Below are 17,951 nucleotides of genomic sequence, written 5' to 3' on the forward strand. Positions count from 1 at the left end.
CTGAATTGGCCTTGCCAAGTCCAGGCAGGATAAGAAATTGCAATTTCATCAGCTTTCTAAAGTTAATAGCTCTGTTTTATAATTTACTAAAGTTAATGGGATACATTTTTAAAGTAGTATGCAATTCCCATTGATGTTATTGGGAGTTCTGGGGCTAAATCCCCATGTATTATTTGAAAGTACACTTCCATGGTACCTCACAGCCCTGCTTCTGAAGGAATCATTGTGTCTATTTTGTTGGTGGTGGTGTTATCTTTTCTTTAGAGAAATGCTAAAGTGCAAAAAAGCCAGTTAAATTGCTAAGATCTGTACAAAAGCAATCTAAATTAACTTGAATGTGGCTTTTGGATATGCTCTTTATTTTAAACTGCACAACATCAATCCGGTGCCAGAGTTCATAATGTCATTTACCTCTATACCAGTAATTAACATTGTGCCTGTTGTTTTTAGATGCCAATGTGAGCGTCATCTACATTTGCTCCCATCAAATGAATGACGAGTTACTGCTGTATTACAATAAAATCCTGAGTCTACAGGCAGCTGTCAAATCGGGGAATCTTGAGGACAGAAGTGACCTGCAGGACAGGTTCAAAATTATCACCCCTGAAGCTATAACCATCTTCACTGTGAGTTTGTCTTCTAATTACTATGGCTTCAGGGATGCAGTAAAATTAAATTGGAAATTTTATAACTTGCAACGCTCTGGTACACATCAGTGAAATATTATTGCAAGTGTAACAGCTTTACTGATTAGACTACTAGTTGGACGATAGGAAATAAATATCCCAGTTTAACTTGCAGACTTAGCTGAGCTACTGCTGCCCAATTTCTCTGTAGCTGAAGCCTAATTGTAGTTATTGGGTTGTACCATCAAGTAGGTGAATTTATAACAACTACGGCTGCTTTTTCTTAGTTGTGTGTGGAGAACACCGAGGTAGAAAAAGGCTAAGCCTACCTGTGGTCATGAAGCTAGTTAGGGACAGAACCTAGACCAGGGCCCCTGTTTGCTGACTTCCACACTGGTATTCCTTGTTATTCCATGAGTTATTTCCCCTCAGGGGAATTTGATCTTATTTACCATATCACGTGGTTCATAATGAACAAGGTTCAGATTTTTTTTTTAACTTTTTTTAAAACTGATTTTTAATGAATGGAATGAATTCTGAGTCGAATCTCATCCCTAAAGAAGAACTGTTGGGAAATTCATAGAACCATGGGGGCGCATTCTAGAATAAGGTAGTGCAAGAGATGGCTTGAAATGAATTTCTCTGTATTTTAACAAGAATTTAAATTTTCCATGGTAAACAATCAACATTTTAATACCTAAATGTATGCACTTTTGAGAAGACTTTTTAATATAATCTAACAGTTTGAATCTGCTGACAAAGATAGCTCTCTTCATTCATAAGTGGGATACACCAAACTCAACTCTTTATCTATTGTCGAGAAACTGATTGCATGGTTCACGTAAGAAGTATCCACATGTTGAGTTACTACCCATTAGCACTTCAGATGCACCATGATTTGACCAAAGGGGGGAAAAATCCTGCTAGGGCTGGGGAGGGATGCTACAGCATTTCTACTTTGCTGGTATACTCAGTGAATTTCACTCTCTTCTACCAAAATGAATATTTTCTTCTTTTATAAGTAGATACTTTGATATCCCATAAAAGCTCTCCGCCTAGTTCTGTTTCATTGGTACCACTTGGCTGTGGAAGATGAAGCAAGGGCAGGATCAGGACAAGCAAGAGAAAAGACAGGGACAATCATCACTGCCTACTTATAATTTTGGGAACTTCCCAACATCCTCCACCAATGCAAGGATTGCTTTGGTGCTTCCTAGTTATTCCTTGGCTTCAATGTCAGAGTTACTGTGGATATTGGGAAGCAAAGAAGGAAAAGAATGATCATTAGTGTGTGGTTAATTTCCTGATTTTCTCCAGCCAGAAACGGGAGCTAATGCCTGGTAATAAGCAGTTTCTACATACCTGAAATGCCAATATACATTGAAGAGGCATGGAATGGGGAAGGGGCACTAGATTTGTTAAAAGGAAAGTGAGGAAACAACTAACACATCAAATGCTTAGCATACATTTTCTCATTTAATACTTAGAACACAGCAGCAAGACAGAAATTATCGATTTCCTTCTATGGCTGAGGAAACCAATGCTCATTTTCTAATCCCAAGTTACTGGTGGGGCCAGAGAATGAACCCAAATCTGTCTGACTCCAGAACCCTATCATGAATTGGAATGACAGCCTTACTCCCAGATGACCTTGTGGCCTTGGGCAAGCCCCTTTACCTCTCTGGTCCTCTGTTATTCATCTGTAAAATGAGGTGATGGATTAGATCATTTCAAAGTCCTTTCCAGCTCTGCAGTGCTATCACCTGAGAAATGCATCCTCACAGTCCACTCTTCACCTTCTAAGAGGAGATAGGCAGTTGGCACTAATAGATGCATGGGGTTACATTCATAGTGTAGGTTTGCATCTCTGTGAATAGAACAAGTAGGAAATAGTTTTAAGTACTTAATAGTTCTCATAGTTTGTTTAAATTATTTGAATAATTAATCACTTATAGGCAATCACCTTTCTAAAATACAAAAATTAAACTCTCACTTTCAAATCATTTCCTGCTTGAGTTTAGTTATGGCTTTATTTTTTTTTTATGGACTTGAGAGATTGTATCGGTGCTGATTTTCATTCAAATGGATGCTTTGAGGAGATTTTTTTTAAAGTGTGCCAAAAATCTTTGTATATCTCTCCAAGTTACTCTACAATGTTTGAATTTGCAATGGTGAAAAAAATGCTGTTATAAAGTCATCATATCTATTTTTGAACATTTTAATGTTTACGAAGACATTCTAAGCAACTACCTTTTGTCTCAGGTCAAAAAGAAAAATGAGTGGTGATAAGTTAAATGCAGCTATAATATTATGGAATTAGGAACATTTTAGGTTTTTGTCATCTGTGCTAATCCACAGCCTGGACCTGATGATACAGATTTTCTCTAAATGGTCACACAAGACCCAGGGTCAGTAATGTGTCCTCTGCCATCACTCACATTCGAATCTTTGTTAAATGCACGTTGGACACAATACTATGGTACCATCTTGCCTGAAGAATAAGGCATGCCCACAGATGACATAATTGAGTCGGGTAAGGCACTTGCCAATAGAGATAAGCAACCCTAGAGGAGACAGAAATCCATCCTGGCCTGAAATGTGCTCAGAACTTTAACGTTAGGTTCTATTGCTGCATCTGCCATCCCCTCATCACACTTCATAAAACCACCAGACCTCAGTACTCAATCTGTAAAATGGGAGAAATCGTGGCAGCTGTGGCATGAGAACTGTGCTAATACTAAATCTGAATCTCGCCTGTGCTGTTTACCAGCTGTGTCACTGTGGGCAAATCACCTGAGCCTCAGTTTCCTCCTCTCCAAAAGAGTGACTGTTAATTGGCACAGTGTTGTATGGATCAAATGAAAGAGTACATGTCAAAATGTTGAGGCCTTGTGAACTTAACATGAGAGGATTGCCCCCTTTGAAACATTCTTCTAGGTACCCTGAAAAGCCCACCACATAGTTTGTGACTCAAGTCGCCAGTTCTATTTCTTCACGTTTCCTCATTGGAATAATTTGTAGAGCAAGGAAAGGAGTGAAATAAATAAGGGGGATAAACAGTGATCATTCAGATGGGAAACACAAACTCACAAGGTACTGTTACCAACCATTGTCTAATGGAACATTGAATTTCCTAGACCTGCATTCTTATAAGCAGGTTTTGAAAATGGATTTAAATTATGTAGAAAAGGTGTATTGCATAGACCTAAGGAACTTAGAACGCTTGCCCTAAAGGAAGGGTTCAATAGGGTAAATCATAAAATCCTCTTCTCAGAGGAGCTTTTTTTTGTCTTTTTTAGTGGGGGGAGTAGAATATACATAACATAAAATGTACCATTTAAATAATTTTAAGGGTACAGTGCAATGGCTTTAAGTACATTCACATTGTTGTGCAATCATCATATCATACATTTTGAAAACTTTTTCAACATCCCAAGCAGAAACTCTGTACCCATTAAACAGTGTGTCCATAAGAGCTTTGGTTTTAAAGGGAATGTTATATCACAGCTGGAAGGACCCTAGAGACTTCTAGTTCAACCCCTCATTTGAATATGGGGAACCAAGGCTCAGAAAGATTGAGTTTTCTAAATCAACTTGCAAGTTACATATTCAGACAGGACTGAAATCCAGGGGCTCCTCTGTTGCTTTCTCATATACTCAGCACTCATACCCTCCAACAGTCTGCAAACTGATGCAGCTGATATTCCCTGAAATAGTGGCTTGGAATTTCTCCACACTTTAATGCCATGTTGAGTAGATAATTTTGACTAAAATTGGGGAGGAGGTACTAGTCTACAAAATCCCTTGAACTCCATTAAGACTCTCAGATCTTATATTATTTGCATAACATTTTAGTTTTAAAAAGTTTTCTCTGTAATGATAATTACTACCATTGATCGAGTATCAACTCAATGCCATGCATTATAATAGACTGTAAACATTCATGATCTTATTTTATCCTTGGAGGAACCCATCAAATGGGTATTTTTATTCCCATTCAGCAGATGGAGATACTTAGGCTCAAGGAAGCTAAGTCATTTGCCCAAGTTCAGGTTGCTTATAAGAGATAGAGCTGGATTCAAAGCCAGAACCGTTTTACTCCTAAGCCACAGCACTTTCTCATGTGCCAGGATGCCCTCTTCTCTAGAGGAAATGGGCACAATCTTGGGTTCTCATATTCCATCCTAGGTTACGGCCATCCTCACCTGATAAAATCATTCTTCAAAACTCACCTCAACCCTAACCTCCTTCATAACAATAATACGAGCTCACATTCATTAAGTGCTTATTATATCCAAGGCACTATTATAAGCGCTTTGCATGCATTATCTCACTTAATACTCATAGCATCCTTATGAGATGGGCACTATCATTATACTCATTTTACAGATGAGGAAACTGAGGCCCAAGGAGGATGTGTAATTTGCCTTTTCAGCTCTCCCCGCTAGCATGTGGCCTCTGCCTCTCTCCTCCCTGTCTCCAAGGCCCTCTGTAGCTCTTTATGGTCCTTCTCTGCCTTGTATTAGTTATGCATTAATTGTACTCATCTGGGTCCCCACTTCTTGAGCACAGAGACGTGCTTATATTAGTTTTGGTGTGTGCTGACCATCTGGCTCCATCCTCTGCCCCTGTGAGACATGCCGGAATTTTTTATTTAATTGAATGAGACATGTATTGCTGAGCTGGGTCTAAGCAGACAAAAATAAAAAGAGTTTTCCATTGGAAAAGAAATTTGAGTCTTGCTGAAATTCTCAAATATTTTCCATTCATGAATCCTCTCTGGAGTGTTGGCTAAGAACCATGATAATCGTCATAAAAATACGTATTCTCTGAAATGGAATTTGTGGTAGAACTTTGGGAAGAGAGTATCAAGTGCCTTTTTCCTACTGAATCATTTAAAGGGTGGCCAGAATAGGAGTCCCGGATAGTGAAGAATACTATGGGTCTTTTTTCTTCATTTTTTGTATTGATTTTCCAGACGCTTTAGTGTTAAACCATGCCAGAAGTGTTGCAGAGATGAATCACTATTATCCAAAGGCCGCCAGCCTCTTCTCCTTCTGACAGAAGGATAATTCCACGTGGATCAAATAAATACAGATGTGTAGTAATTAGTTCTATTCCCAGTGAGCCTATTTCCAACACACTAAAGATGTGAGCGATTATGGAGCCTCACCCCAACAGCTTTTATCAATTTAAACTGCTAACCAACAGGATAGGTCATCACCCAGCCTGCTATTAATAATGCATTTATTGTGTGCAACATTGTAAATTAGGTATATGGACTAGGAAAAGAACACCTTTTAACAAGAATAATATGATCTCCCCCCAGAAGCAGCATATGTGCCTGGCCACTCACCTGATGTACAGTCCCAAGGCAATCAAAAGAATAAAAAATCTCATCCGAGGAAAAGAAGCCTACATTGTCAGCGGGCTCCTCCACAGAGATGATCTGGCCGTGGCGGATATGTTAGACATACCCATTCTGGGCCCAGAGCCTGAACTAGCTCATTTCTACAATACCAAGTCTGGAAGTAAACTGGTGTTTGACAGCGCCAATGTACCAGTCCCTCCTGGGATATGTAACATCTACAGTCACCAGCAGGTATGCGGGGTAAACAAGTGAGGCTCTGTTTAAATGTTTCCCATTCTCTTGACCTTGTGGGAACTTTAGGTCTTCTGGAGTCAGCCCTACCCAATGAAGAATATTGTAGAATACTTGATTCGATGGGATCTACTTCATATTTCAAAGTATCTTCCCCGGGGCCTTACAGAAATTGTTGTAATTCCCAAAGTATTTATTTGCTTGGATTAAGGAACTGAAGGCCCTATTCATGTATTAATCTGCTATCAATATTTATTGCCTTAACATGGATTCGTTCATCGTCATGTTAGTTAGCAGGACCCTAAAAAATGTGAGAGTCAGTTTTGGCTAAAAGGAGCAGGTTTGGAAAGCTCCAGGGAGTGAGCCCAGTCACGTTGAAAAGGCCATGTGGCAGAGGGCTACAGACATCTGTGGCTCTGTAAAAAAAAAAAAAAAAATCCTAGCTCCTCAGGAAGCGGCCATAAAGGAAGGAGGGAGGGGGAATCCCAGAAAGGGGACGTGAAATGGCTCCGGGAGGAAAACTATCTGCTTCTGGGTTTTGCCTTGGTCCGAATCTATGGCTCTGCATCCTTCCAGCAGTTAGTTAGGGCCCTCTTTGGAGAACTATAGTATTAGTCACTACACAATTAGCCACTAGAGAACTAGAGATTAACCACTTTGAGTTAGCTCTGGCAGGTGTTCTCCCACGTAACTGCTATCTTTTTTCACAATAAAGAAAATAAGACAAAGGGCTGTTAACATTTCCTAACCTCTGTTTCAGTACATCTCTTCACCTTTACTCCAAGCCAATCACACGTGATTCCAGGCACCCACTTCTTGGGAGACTAAAGAACGGTACACAGTGAGGGTGTTTGTGAGGGACACTACTGAGGGATCGTGCTTCTTGTCTCAGTTGCCTGATCCTGATGCTCTGTACCTCACAGCTGCTGAGCCCCAAAATCAAGCCTTTCAACAAATCGCACTTTTCAGAGGCTGATTTGAAATTATTAGCTTATTAAATTGCCCCAAAAGTGTTTGTCTTGCTAGATAGAGTGATCTTGGGCAATACATGGGCTCATGAAGGAAGTTTCTCTTAAAGATGAGACAGTCTAGAAAAGGCACAGGCAATCTTAATCGGATTAAAAGAGAGGGGCTCCCCCTGACCTGGTATGTCCCTTCCATCGTCATTAACCTCCATTGGAATTTGAAGGTGACAGAGTGGATTGCTTAAGTTTGCTTCTCTGTAGAATACTAGGCTGATAGACAATACACGTGAAATGCATTTTTAAATGATACAATACATTAAGCAATCTTCAAAACCTTAGAATATATGCGCAATATTTATATATTTATATATATATAAAGTGAGTCTTGTTTTCATCCCCATTGATGAGAACTCAGGCAGTCATTGCTATGAAATATTTTAGAACTTTATATGTTAACTGTGGTTAAAGATGCAGGAACATTTAATGCAGTCAACCCTCCCCCTCACATTGATATTCAGAAGTAGCATAAAAACCTCTCCTCATAGACAAACTGTACTTGAAGGGTGTCATTTTACCTGTGGCGTGTGCAAATCGTATCACAATAAACTAAATTATACCTGAGGTCCACACTACTTGTTTGGAAAACATATGTCTGAGGTAAACAAGAACTGAAGTGCTCCACTGAGAGTTTTCCAGAGAGTGCCTATCCTGCCTGATCTATCTGCACACGTCAGCGTTTTGAATTTGCAGATGGTAATGAATCAATAACACTGACTTTTTACCGATGTGCATCATAAACTTAAAGCTGGTAAAAGTAAGCTGTGATTATTTTAATTTAGGTTAATAAATATTCCTGGCTATCAGCTGGATTTTAGCAGTAGACATTTTTCTACTTCTGCCCTATACCAGTACAAAATGTAAGGCAATTAAAAAATATATTACATTTTTTTGAACAGATAGACAAATAGAAAATGATAAATGTTTGGCAATAGCATAAAGTCATTTGGTTTATAATTAAATTATTTATTTATGTATTTTAAAAACCCAGTTTGAGCACAGGGAGCATTTCCTATTTTGATCTGCAAAGTAACCATGCAAGGTCTCTTTCTGGCATGCGCTCCATATGAAATATTGACAGCTTTGGTTAAATAATCAAAAATGGCGATGCTATTTTAAAGCGCTGTTCAATTTTCACTTAAAGATAGCACATAATTCTTTCCAGTGGTGCAGTCTTTACAATACTATTGATCCTTTTCATTACTGTAGGGGATCCATCAACAGGCGCCCATTTATAGGATCCTCAGAAGCAACAAATAATAGGATTTAGAAGATACAGATAATAATTCTGTTAGTAGTTGAAACTTCCAAATATACAATATATCCAAACATATAATGAAAAAAGGCTGTGCCAGAACACCTTTCCTTACACTGGCAAAAGAATTTTATTGGAAACAGGCCAAAGACCATTTCTACTTCTGCAGTGTGTGACCATAATACAACAAATAGAATCTATCTTCTCAACACAGCATTAGAGAAAGAAGGGATGTAACTTTGGAAGGCACGTTTAAAAAACCTTTCCAGGCTATGCTTATAGCCACATGGTGTGTAGACCAGAGTACTTGTCATTTAAATACCCAAATTATCCACAGACATTACTTGATAATTAGGGAGCTAAGACAATTTCATTTCCACCCTAATTGAATACCCCATGGTTGCATGAGGCTTCCAGGGATCCCAAGGATGCCTGTTCTGGTATCACTTCTACACTGCTGCATAGTGTAACATCCCCAGGAAGATTTGCTGGAAAGGCACAACTCAAGAGACCAGATTGTGCCTTTAATCAAAATAATTTTAATCTTCCAGCTCCAGATTTCAACAGAACTGTAATCTTGAGTTCTTTCACACTCTTTAGTTTAAAAAAAAAAATCCATTTGGTGAACAAAAACTCATCAAAAGAGAAGAGAATAGTGCTGCAGAGACCTCCTTCAGCACAGACCCCAAGAACGACATGGGGTAGGCTCAGGAGAGGGAATGCTTAGTATTATTTCTTTCTGTGAAGTATACACTGGAAAGTCTGATGAGAAAACCAAACAAAAAAATCATTTGGTGATCCAATGAGTTATTTTTCACCAAAGCTCTACTAGAACAATATTACTTATAATTAAATAATCTTGCTATAAACTTTTGTCTGATTCAAACTTATCCCAGATGGCTTATTGACGGTTTGGAAAGTTGCTTCTCTTGCTCCTGACTTCCTTCTCCACCTCACCCTTCTCCTCCACCTCTCTGCAGGTTGAGAGGGCCAGCACAGTGGAGAAGAAATGGACTTAGGTATTGGACTCAGAGCCGCTTGGGTGGAGTCTCTGCTCTGCCATTCAGTGCTATGTGATCATGGGCAAGTTATTTAAATTAGCTGAATCTCAGTTATTTACACATAAAATGGAATTAATAATGATGCCGGGGGGCTTCCTAGGTGGCGCAGTGGTTGCGAATCTGCCTGCCAATGCAGAGGACATGAGTTCAATCCCTGCTCCAGGAAGATCCCACATGCCGCGGAGCAGCTAAGCCCGTGCGACAAAATAAAAAAAATTAAAAAAAAAAAAAAAACATAATGATGCCTACCTCGTAGGTTTTTGTGAGTGTTAAATGAGAAAACTTGGGCATTCCCTCACAGTCCAATGGTTAGCGCTCCATGCTCTCACTGCCGAGGGCCCAGGTTCGATCCCTGATCGGGGAACGGGGATCTTATGAGATCCCACACCCTACAAGCCTTACGGAGTGGCCAAAAAAAAAAAAAAGAAAAGAAAAAGAACGAAAGAAAGAAAGAAAAGAAAACTCATGTAAAGAGCTTAGCCAAAGGCCTAGATCCTGCTGAGCATTCAGTGATGTTAGATATTATCATCATTATGATTACTACTGTAATATGAGAGCTTGCAGTCCCTGCAACACTCACGGGACTGAGCCCAGTTCTTGAGGGCATCGTTTCAAACAAGGTTGTTCATACAATACATATATTTGGTCAACTGACCAGCCAAACAAATGTATGTCATGTACACTGATGAGGAAAAAAATTAAATGTTTTCTAGATTATAACATTTAAAAGCTCAGCAAATTTCCAAACAGTTAAAGTTTTCAAGACTATAACTTTATAGTCCTGAAACTATAAAAAAAAAATCATTTGAAGAATCAATAAGTAAACACGTCATTCTCTGAAAAAGAAAGCAGTATCAAGATTCAATTACAGATATTTACAGATTTTTTCTTTTGCCTTCAAAAGCCAGCGAATGATAATTTCATAATTTCTCATAAATAAAATTATATGTTTAAACACGTCTTTGGTGCCATTGGTTAGTGGTTTCTTTATACCACATACACACATACAAACACACACACACATCACTTAAAACTTCTAATCTGTCTTAATAACTAGAAGATAACCAAATGAGCAGACTGTTTGAAATAAAGACATATGAGAAGTATCACCACTAAGTGAACACAATAAGAAGGAATCCAGGAAACTAAATGTTGCATGTCTTTGGCCCCACAGATAATAGAACAGGTGAGTCAGCTGGTCATTGATCACCTGGAAATCCAACGCTGGCTCTTTAAAATGAACTATGAGTTTGGAGGAAATGGGACTGCATTTTGTGACATTCCTTCCCACCTAAAGTGCTACAAGTGGGTCCTAAAGGAGAGTCACAGATATGGCCATGAAGACTGGAGCAAGAAATGGGCACAAGTGAGTGTTCGATGGTGACATAAACCCAAAGTATCTGTGAACAGATAGGAGATAAAGCAAAAGGCTCAGCTAGGAGATAAGGCACTTCTAGACTCAGCTGTGTTACCTACCAGCAGTGAGACCTTAGGCAAGTTTTTTACTTTCTTGGGCCTTAGTTCTTATGTACAAAGTGAGTGAGGTTGATTAGGTTATTTTAAATGTTCCTTTTTGGGGCCCTAAAAGTCCTCAAATTGATTATGATAATTATGAAGTAATCTTTTTACCATATTCAAATAACATTAGAAATCTAATCATTTGCTCTAAGTGGGTCTTGATCATATGCTTCTAACAACTGTTGTTATTAAGCTAGTTGTATTTTATTATGAGAGAGAAATTCTATTAGTGAATGCTTGTCACCTGGAAGCTAATGTATAATAGCATTCTGTCAGCAGTCATATGTTTTTGAAGACAATTCAAGGAAATTTATATAACTGCTGGTCCCTGTGAGATGTTGAGAAAATAATACATTCCAGCAAGAAAATCTCCCGGCAAGAACTGAATAAAAGGTAAAAACTCTTAGCATATGCGTGACGTGTATAGATTTTTCCAAATATATTGGTGGAAGGATGAATTGTACGACTTCTTAGTCTGTTTCAAACTTGCTTAGTAATTAGTTTTAGATGGCTTCATATATGAATTAAACCCACCATTCTAAAAGTTGCGTCACTTTGCATCCAGAGACCTCCACTTGCCTGGCTTCTCTTAATCCCAAATCTCTGCTTTGGCTGAGCTCCTGATGAAAGCATAACTGAAGAGGAAAATTCAGACACACACTACCTTAACTGATCCCTTCCCCACCAGTGTCTATAGTAGCGGGCTCTGCAGTGATTTGCATTTGCTTTGAGCATCCCACTACAGAAGTACATGAATCAAGACACAAGTGATAGAAAGGGAGGGGCACGCAAGAGAGAACCACATTATTCTTGTGAAAGTGAAATGATAAATAAATCTAGAGAACAGTCAGAAGAGAGAGTTCCCTTTGATAAATGTTACTTTTCTCCTCATGATCTATTCTGGGCTTTTCTTCCCCCTCCATCAGCGAATGGACTAAATGCAGTACCTGTCATGGCTAGCTTTTTACATATTATTTAAAGGATACCAAAGTGAATTACTCTTCTAGAAAAAAATAAAACAAGGAAAATGTATTTAATTTTGAGGCCCATAGAGGTTTCTCTTGTGTTCTTCTTGGACTGGATTTTATTTCATCTTGTATAAAAAAAGTTTTTAAGCAAAACTCTTACGATTAAACCATGAAAAGTATGACTTTTTTAATCTAAAAAACTGAAATATTAGTATACAAAGTATTTGCTGGTCTCAATATTTCAAACCAATAATTTTTATAAACTTCTCCTGACACTAGGCTGTGATAAATTTGAAATGTTTGACTTTTAAGTTTTAAAAATATTTAAAACATTGGCATTTGGCTGAATTGCATTTAGAAACCTGAATATATATTACTTAATTTCAATTATTTTAAACTATACCTTTTTAAATTGTCACCAAATATATTTGGCATTATTGTTAATGTTGTCAAAGGGGACACTTTTTTTTTTAATTTATTTATTATTTTTTGGGGGGTACACCAAGTTCAATCATCTGTTCCTACACACATACCCCCATATTCCCTCCCTCCCTCAACTCCCCCCCCACCCTCCCTCGAGTCCCCCCCACCCTTCCCTTCCCAGTTCTCTAAGGCATCTTCCATCCTCGAGTCAAAGGGGACACTTTTGAATAATTAATAGGCTGTCTAAATCTTGTTTTTAACTTAACAAGGGAAAAATAATTATCACAAAATCTTTTTACACTTTGAGACCTGTGCTTGGCCATGGTGCGGTTAGAAGCCAAAAATAAAAATAAAAAATAAAGTAGTTCTGAAGAGCTTTTTTTTTTGTAGGAGACTATTGACATTCTTTTGCCTTCAAAGTGAAATCGCATTCAGAGTGGAAGTGAACTGCAATCTCCACTGAGTGTAGCTATTGAGAATTTAGGATTAGAATTATCCTTTGTTCCAGAAGACCATCATAATGGTGCACATTTAGACATCAAAGCATTACTTTATGAGCACAGGCATGTTTTAATGTCCTGTTACAGTCTGTAGACCTGTTTCTTTTGATAATGAAGATGTGTCATCAAGCCTAGCCTGGCACATACAAAACATATGCTGGCAGGTTATTAAAAATTTCAGCTTCTTGATGAAAGACTATCCTGCAGGCTAAGAGTCCAGAGAAACACTCCACTCTGGGAGAATTATTAGAAATGAGAATATGACTGTAAGCACTAAATTATGTTAATACTTACAAATAGCATCATTTGCATAGCAGTTTATGACACGATACCACGATTTTTCTCATTGGTACGTTGTAGGCAACAGATTAAAAACAGTGCTGTTTATGGGAGTTTGAACTGTTTTGAGAGTCTCTTGTATCTTATCCAGATATTGGTTTTAGATGTAAGCATGATTCAGTGTAGACTCACGGATCTAATATAAAGATCATCTTTTTTTCTACCTATCTAATTGAGAACAATAGTTATTTGGTTGCAGCTGAGACTTGAAACAAAATCACTGAATCAACAAACACTAAAACGCTGAAGTCGCATGTTAAAAATCAGTGCTGACATGTAGGTGATTTTAAGAAAAGCAAAATGTTACATTATGGCCACAATGGTAATGCATAACTCTCATTTCTCATGGTGGCTTTGTACTAACCTTACTCTCTTCATCCTACCACCTAAAAAAACCTACTTCCACCAACAGGTTCCAGTAAACTCACTCCCTTAAGTACTCGATGCTTGTTAAGGTTCAATGAATCCACATATGTGTGCACGCTCCAAAGTCCCCTCTGCCCAGCTGCAGGAATTTCATTTAGTAGAAATAAAGGCTTAAGCAAAGACACACCTGTAGGGGAAAAGCCTTCCTGGACACTCTCACCTAAGACAGTGTAGGGAGACCCAGGTACACATTTGTTGTAGTATTTGTCCTTCTTGTGCCTTTTTCTTTCTTTCTTTTTTTAAAGGGTAAAACTTCCCTCCCTCACTTCTGGAAGACTGGCTTGGTGGCAGTGATGCCTGGCGACACAGCTTTAGAAGAGTAGTTGCCAGAATACTGGCCTAGACATGAGATCTAGCATTTTTTAGACCCGTGAATACACTATAAGGTCTTGACATTTCCCCATATTTCTTAATAATAATAATAATAATAGAACTGTACCATTGCATATTTGATCTGTGATTGGTTGATGTGGAACCCACAGATACGGAGGGCAACGGTGCATCGTCATTTTATATATGGGACTTGAGGATTCTCGGATTTTAGTATCCATGGGAGTCCTGGAACCAACCCCCCCTTGATACTGAGGGACAACTGGGTGCCATGCATTTCAGCACTTTACGTGAATTGACTTATTCAACCTCAGAACAAACCTGAAGTTTTTACTTGTTTACTTCCACACCACTTTCATGAGGAAGGTATTGTTACTCTATTTACAGATGCTTGGGAAGTGAAGTGACTTGCCCGAGTTCACGTAGCTAGTATATGATCCACACCTAGCTGGGAACCCCCATCTACTCCTCCTGGTCCCATGCCCTTGACACACTGAGCTGACTCCATTTAGAAAAGACCTGCTTTTGGAAAGCCCTAGAGTGGTGTTCTCCCTCAGGTCCCTGCCCTTGTGGCCCGCTGCCCTTGGGGTAGGTTGTCTGCTTTCTACAGAGACTTGTGGGAAACACAAAGGTCCCACAGCTATTGCTCTCGAATTTCTTCCCGTTCCTGGCTGACAGGGGAGCTGCTGTCCTGTTGCCAGCAGGCTGGGAAGTAAGAGGGCCGTCAGCACACACACCTCAGAGTTTCAAAGAAGAAGCCCTGTTGGGGTCTCTCTAGGATTCAGCTTTGCAACCTAACTGCCTCACGTACCTATTTATGTACATGGGTGAGGAGAGTGAGTTTTAGATATCACCCTTTGATCATTCATGGGGGTGACAAATTTTCAATGCCTTTCTCAACTTAGTACACTAGCAAGATCGTTTTAGTGAATCTGTAAATTCTCACTGAGCTTAGAGTAAGTAGCCTATCTTCACAATCAGATGTAACGTTAAAAAACAGTGAGTTTTTAAAACCCTGTTTTTTGAATAAGCCACCACATATTTTGTTCGTTTGGTTTTTTTAGTCTCCTGTTCCAGATTGACACATAAACTTCCTTTTAAGCAGAATGAGGTTTGGAATAGGCTGAAGAATTATAGGCTGAAGAATTGAACATTCAGGATAAATAGGGGGTGGTCTGGCTTCATGGGTTCCATAGACTAGGTGTACAGAGGTTACTGAGGGGGAACCCTGGGCAAACCACTTCAGCTCCACAAGTCTCTATCTCTTCAATTTAAAGAGAAATAATATTAGTACCTGTCTCCTGGGGAGGTAGTGAGAATTAAATGAGGTAACCTTTGTGAATCAGCTACCAATGTACTTAGCACACAAGGATTCAAGAAAGGCTGTTATTAATATTACCATAAAATTGCATTACAATTAAATTGTAGGTAATATTGAACAAGTGCATACAATTTAATCTTTTTATGGTGATTCAGAAGGTTGTGTAGCATCTTACAGGCTTCCAGAATATTGTTCCACGCATCAATTATCATTATATAGGATTGTGGCTGTTGAAGATACGGAATTTTGACCAAGTTGTGCCTACCCAATGATTTACCCAGATAATGCCTTTAAAAGAATAAACCTTGTGGACTTCCTAGGTGGCGCAGTGGTTGGGAGTCTGCCTGCTAATGCAGAGGACATGAGTTCGGTCCCTGCTCCAGGAAGATCTCACATGCTGCGGAGCAACTAAGCCTGTGTGCCAAAAAAAAGAATAAACCTTGATAGCAGCCTGGTTTCTTATGATTTGAAAATAGAAAATAATTCCAGTTATTTAAACTTCCTACATGTTGAATAAAGAGGTGTTGACCTGATAAAGTAGAAATTTTTCTGACCACAAGATTGAGACCTGGTTGCTTCATTTTCTGGTTCCAGTTGGTGTCTTTTCTAATTAGTGTAGCAGCACGTCACCACGATCATTGGAAGGTCTTAATCATTTACATATTTTTCCTTATCTCTGAAAATGACTTAGAATGTGTTCTTCCAGTTCAATGGCTATTTTCATGAAGCTGCCAGGGTTCAGTTTGAGGTGTTTCTCTGTGCCTGAGGAAGATGACAGGAGAAGGAAAATTGCCTCCCCAAGTTAAATGAAAGCTGGGTCCCCTTCAGAGGACCTATAATAATCAGCTATACAAGCTGTTGGTTTGTGTGTCCTATTGATTTAATATGCTTCTAATCAGTACATAAAGCTATGGGCCTGCAGTGTTAATTTTTCATATGCTTACAAAGTACCCTTTGATTTTCTGTCACACGTTAATTACAGCGTTTTGCCATTAAATAGGAAGCTTTGTGTAAACTAATTACTAGGTAATCATTGTCTACTGCAAGCGTGCTGTTTGTACCTTTTATTTTATTCTAAAAATGCACAGATCTCACAGTCTGGAAATGCTCTACCTTCCAGCCATTAGCTCTCACTAATTCATAGCATTATTGTGGTGAGAGTGTAGGAGTTGTAATTGTTGTGGTATCAGAGCTGTTAATTACCGGAGTAAACAGTTGAAATGGTGCCAAGGTCTATTGTACAAGGCAGAGAAAAGGAGGTTTAAATGTTACTCCCACCATCTGGGGACTAGGGGAGAGGCAAATGCTTGAGAACAGCAGTGAGGCGCTATCGCCTCAGCTCCAGGGTTGGCGGCCATATGGATCTGGAATATTTTGAATCAATTGAATTTAACTGCCAGTTTTTCGCAATAACAGTGTGGAAGGAAGGAATATAGCAAAAGATGAGAGGAACAAGAATTGGTTAGTGTTTTCACATACAGGAAGTCCCTGTTGGAGTTCTTTTGGAAATATCTGCTTCAAGACACAGAGCAGGCAACGATATTTGGAACAGATTCAGAGTGGGTTTTACTCTCCTCTGCCGTCCACTGCGCCATTTGCTTCTGGTCATCTGTCCTCCGTGCCCCTCAGTGAGAGAGGGATGCCCTTGAGAAGACCCAGACTTTTGTGTAATTGTGCCAGAGCAAACAAAAAATCCTCACTTTTGGAATTTACTGATTTATTACCCTAGTATTTTAATAAACATGTTGTGTAGAAAAAAACAATAGTAAGTATACAACGCTATCACATTTGCCCCAAATATATACCTCTGTACACGTGGAAATATCAAAGAAGGTGCAATACAGACTCCGATTAAGAAGGGCAGATGCTTGCCCATTCATTTTGTATAAAATTAAAATATACAAGAGACTCCTGATAGTCTCTCATTTCAATCAACAAATTCACCCCTCTCCCCCACTACTTGAATGAAAAGTCCAAAGGGCACATGTTTTCTTTTGTTTTTAATTTTCAACTAAAGAGCTTTTACAGCATATGCAATTTTCTCAACCAGTGATATCACTCTAACTGGAAAGAAAGAAACCTATTATCAATAATAATAATTATGGCCACTTCCATTTACGATCGATTTTTAAACTCCATGGTTTCTGCTTTAAAATATTGTGTAATCTTTAAAAAGGTCATATGTTTTTACTTGATGTCACTCATATTTAATATAATTGCCTTTAAGCCCATTTTCCAACATTAAAAATATCTTTAAAAAATCTGCCACTTGCTGCTGTAACTACTTTTTAATATCATTCCCAAAACATGAACATATTCTTCTTTTTTTAAACCACCCTGGATTATTTATTTTTAATTGTTCCTTTAGCAGATGTTGAAGTAATTCAGGGTGTAGTGTAAACAACTCCTTTAAAGAGAGAGATCACAGACTGCCACATACACCATGAACCAAGGGCAGTATCTGTAGGGCTTTTATGGTGGTGGCTTTGGCCTGCGGGAAAAATTTTTCCTGCTTTTGTGTATGCGCAAAGTTCAATTAAGAATTTCAAGAAATGCTTAA

General features: G+C 38.7%; 1 protein-coding gene across 1 annotated transcript in view; it reads left to right on the top strand.

The window, feature by feature from the left end:
• The window catches only part of IQCH (IQ motif containing H), a 94,544-nt gene that overhangs the window by 18,339 nt on the left and 58,254 nt on the right, over positions 1–17,951 (top strand). The window contains exons 4-5 of the mRNA XM_057724877.1: positions 451–626; positions 10,741–10,932. Of these exons, the coding sequence (XP_057580860.1) occupies positions 451–626; positions 10,741–10,932 (368 nt within the window). The remainder of the gene's footprint in view (positions 1–450; positions 627–10,740; positions 10,933–17,951) is intronic.

Source organism: Hippopotamus amphibius, chromosome 2 (assembly GCF_030028045.1).
Source record: "Hippopotamus amphibius kiboko isolate mHipAmp2 chromosome 2, mHipAmp2.hap2, whole genome shotgun sequence".
Taxonomy (NCBI): domain Eukaryota; kingdom Metazoa; phylum Chordata; class Mammalia; order Artiodactyla; family Hippopotamidae; genus Hippopotamus; species Hippopotamus amphibius.